Raw genomic sequence first — 1,303 nt, forward strand, 5'->3', positions numbered from 1 at the left:
AAAAAAAAAAAAAAAAAAAAAAAGCTTCTACTGCCCCAGTTGAAAAAGTAGCAACAACAATATAAACGGATTTAAAGTATAAACTCAGGAAAAGAATGAAAACACATTTATTACTGAATTTGATATAAGACAAGATGACCATTTTTTATGGGGAACATAAAAAGAAGAGCAATTTAAAATATACTGGAACATCACTAATAAGGAATATAAATTACAGAAATAAAAAAATCAGAGAACTTCTTAATGAGATATTTGGGTTTGATTTCCAGGAGAATGTATTTGAAAATTTTATGGCTTGGCTAGTCAAATGGACCTTTGGAGTTGAGCATAGAAAAGGATCTTTAACAGTGTCCCAGTTTCTGCAGTTCTAGTTTATACCTATATATTGCATATTCAGGATAGAATCTAGTTAGCTGAATTCATTATTAGTGGTTAGGTTCCTTACTCTAATCAAGCTTTTTGCTGTGTTAGGTGTACAAAGATAATCAATGCTGATTCGGAGGATCCCAAATACATTATCAACGTAAAGCAGTTTGCCAAGTTTGTGGTGGACCTTAGTGATCAAGTGGCACCTACTGACATTGAAGAAGGGATGAGAGTGGGGTAAGATTTCTATTTACAATAAATCCTTTTTTTTCACCAAGGATACTGTCTCACATTCACATCCTTGGCTTTGTAGTAAATAAATAAACTGAATGCCTTGGAATACCAAAGGATAATTAGTAATGTACTGTAGTTGAAAATTCTTTCTTCTGCATCTGCTTCCTAACTTCCCATCAGCTTCCCCAACTTCCCCTACTCCCACTATTGTTTATTATGAATGGCTTCAAATTTTAGACTTGAGGTTACCAGTCCATTTAAGGTAACATGGTATAGACTGGGGGAGTACTTCCTTTAGGATAGTTATGATGCTAAGTGAGTTAATGTCTATAGAATACATAATGATTCACTCAGTAAATTAAAAAAAAAATCTCCCTTTCCTCCTTGAGTCAAGGGTCTAGTTGCTGTTGGATAGGTTGTTTGCCACATTAGGCTTATAGTTTAGTATCCTCAGTTTTCATGCTCTATTTCTCTTTATATATCCTCTGTTGTTAAAGTATGGTTTTGAGCAGAAAAAACTAAACAAAAGGACATTGAAAGCTCAAAGAATGTATTAGTGACTATCTCTTTTACTTCCTTAGTGTGGACAGAAATAAATATCAAATTCACATTCCATTGCCTCCTAAGATTGACCCAACAGTTACCATGATGCAGGTAAGAAACTATGGGAGGGAAAAGGAATGCTATGGCTTTTTTTTTTTTT

The 1,303-nt window shown here is 33.7% G+C and overlaps 1 protein-coding gene across 1 annotated transcript in view; it reads left to right on the forward strand.

Moving 5' to 3' along the window:
• PSMC2 (proteasome 26S subunit, ATPase 2) overlaps positions 1 to 1,303 on the forward strand; it is a 13,873-nt gene that overhangs the window by 7,485 nt on the left and 5,085 nt on the right. The window contains exons 5-6 of the mRNA XM_017523055.2: positions 472 to 603; positions 1,182 to 1,254. Of these exons, the coding sequence (XP_017378544.1) occupies positions 472 to 603; positions 1,182 to 1,254 (205 nt within the window). The remainder of the gene's footprint in view (positions 1 to 471; positions 604 to 1,181; positions 1,255 to 1,303) is intronic.

This window comes from Cebus imitator, unplaced genomic scaffold, assembly GCF_001604975.1.
Source record: "Cebus imitator isolate Cc_AM_T3 unplaced genomic scaffold, Cebus_imitator-1.0 Scaffold26, whole genome shotgun sequence".
Taxonomy (NCBI): domain Eukaryota; kingdom Metazoa; phylum Chordata; class Mammalia; order Primates; family Cebidae; genus Cebus; species Cebus imitator.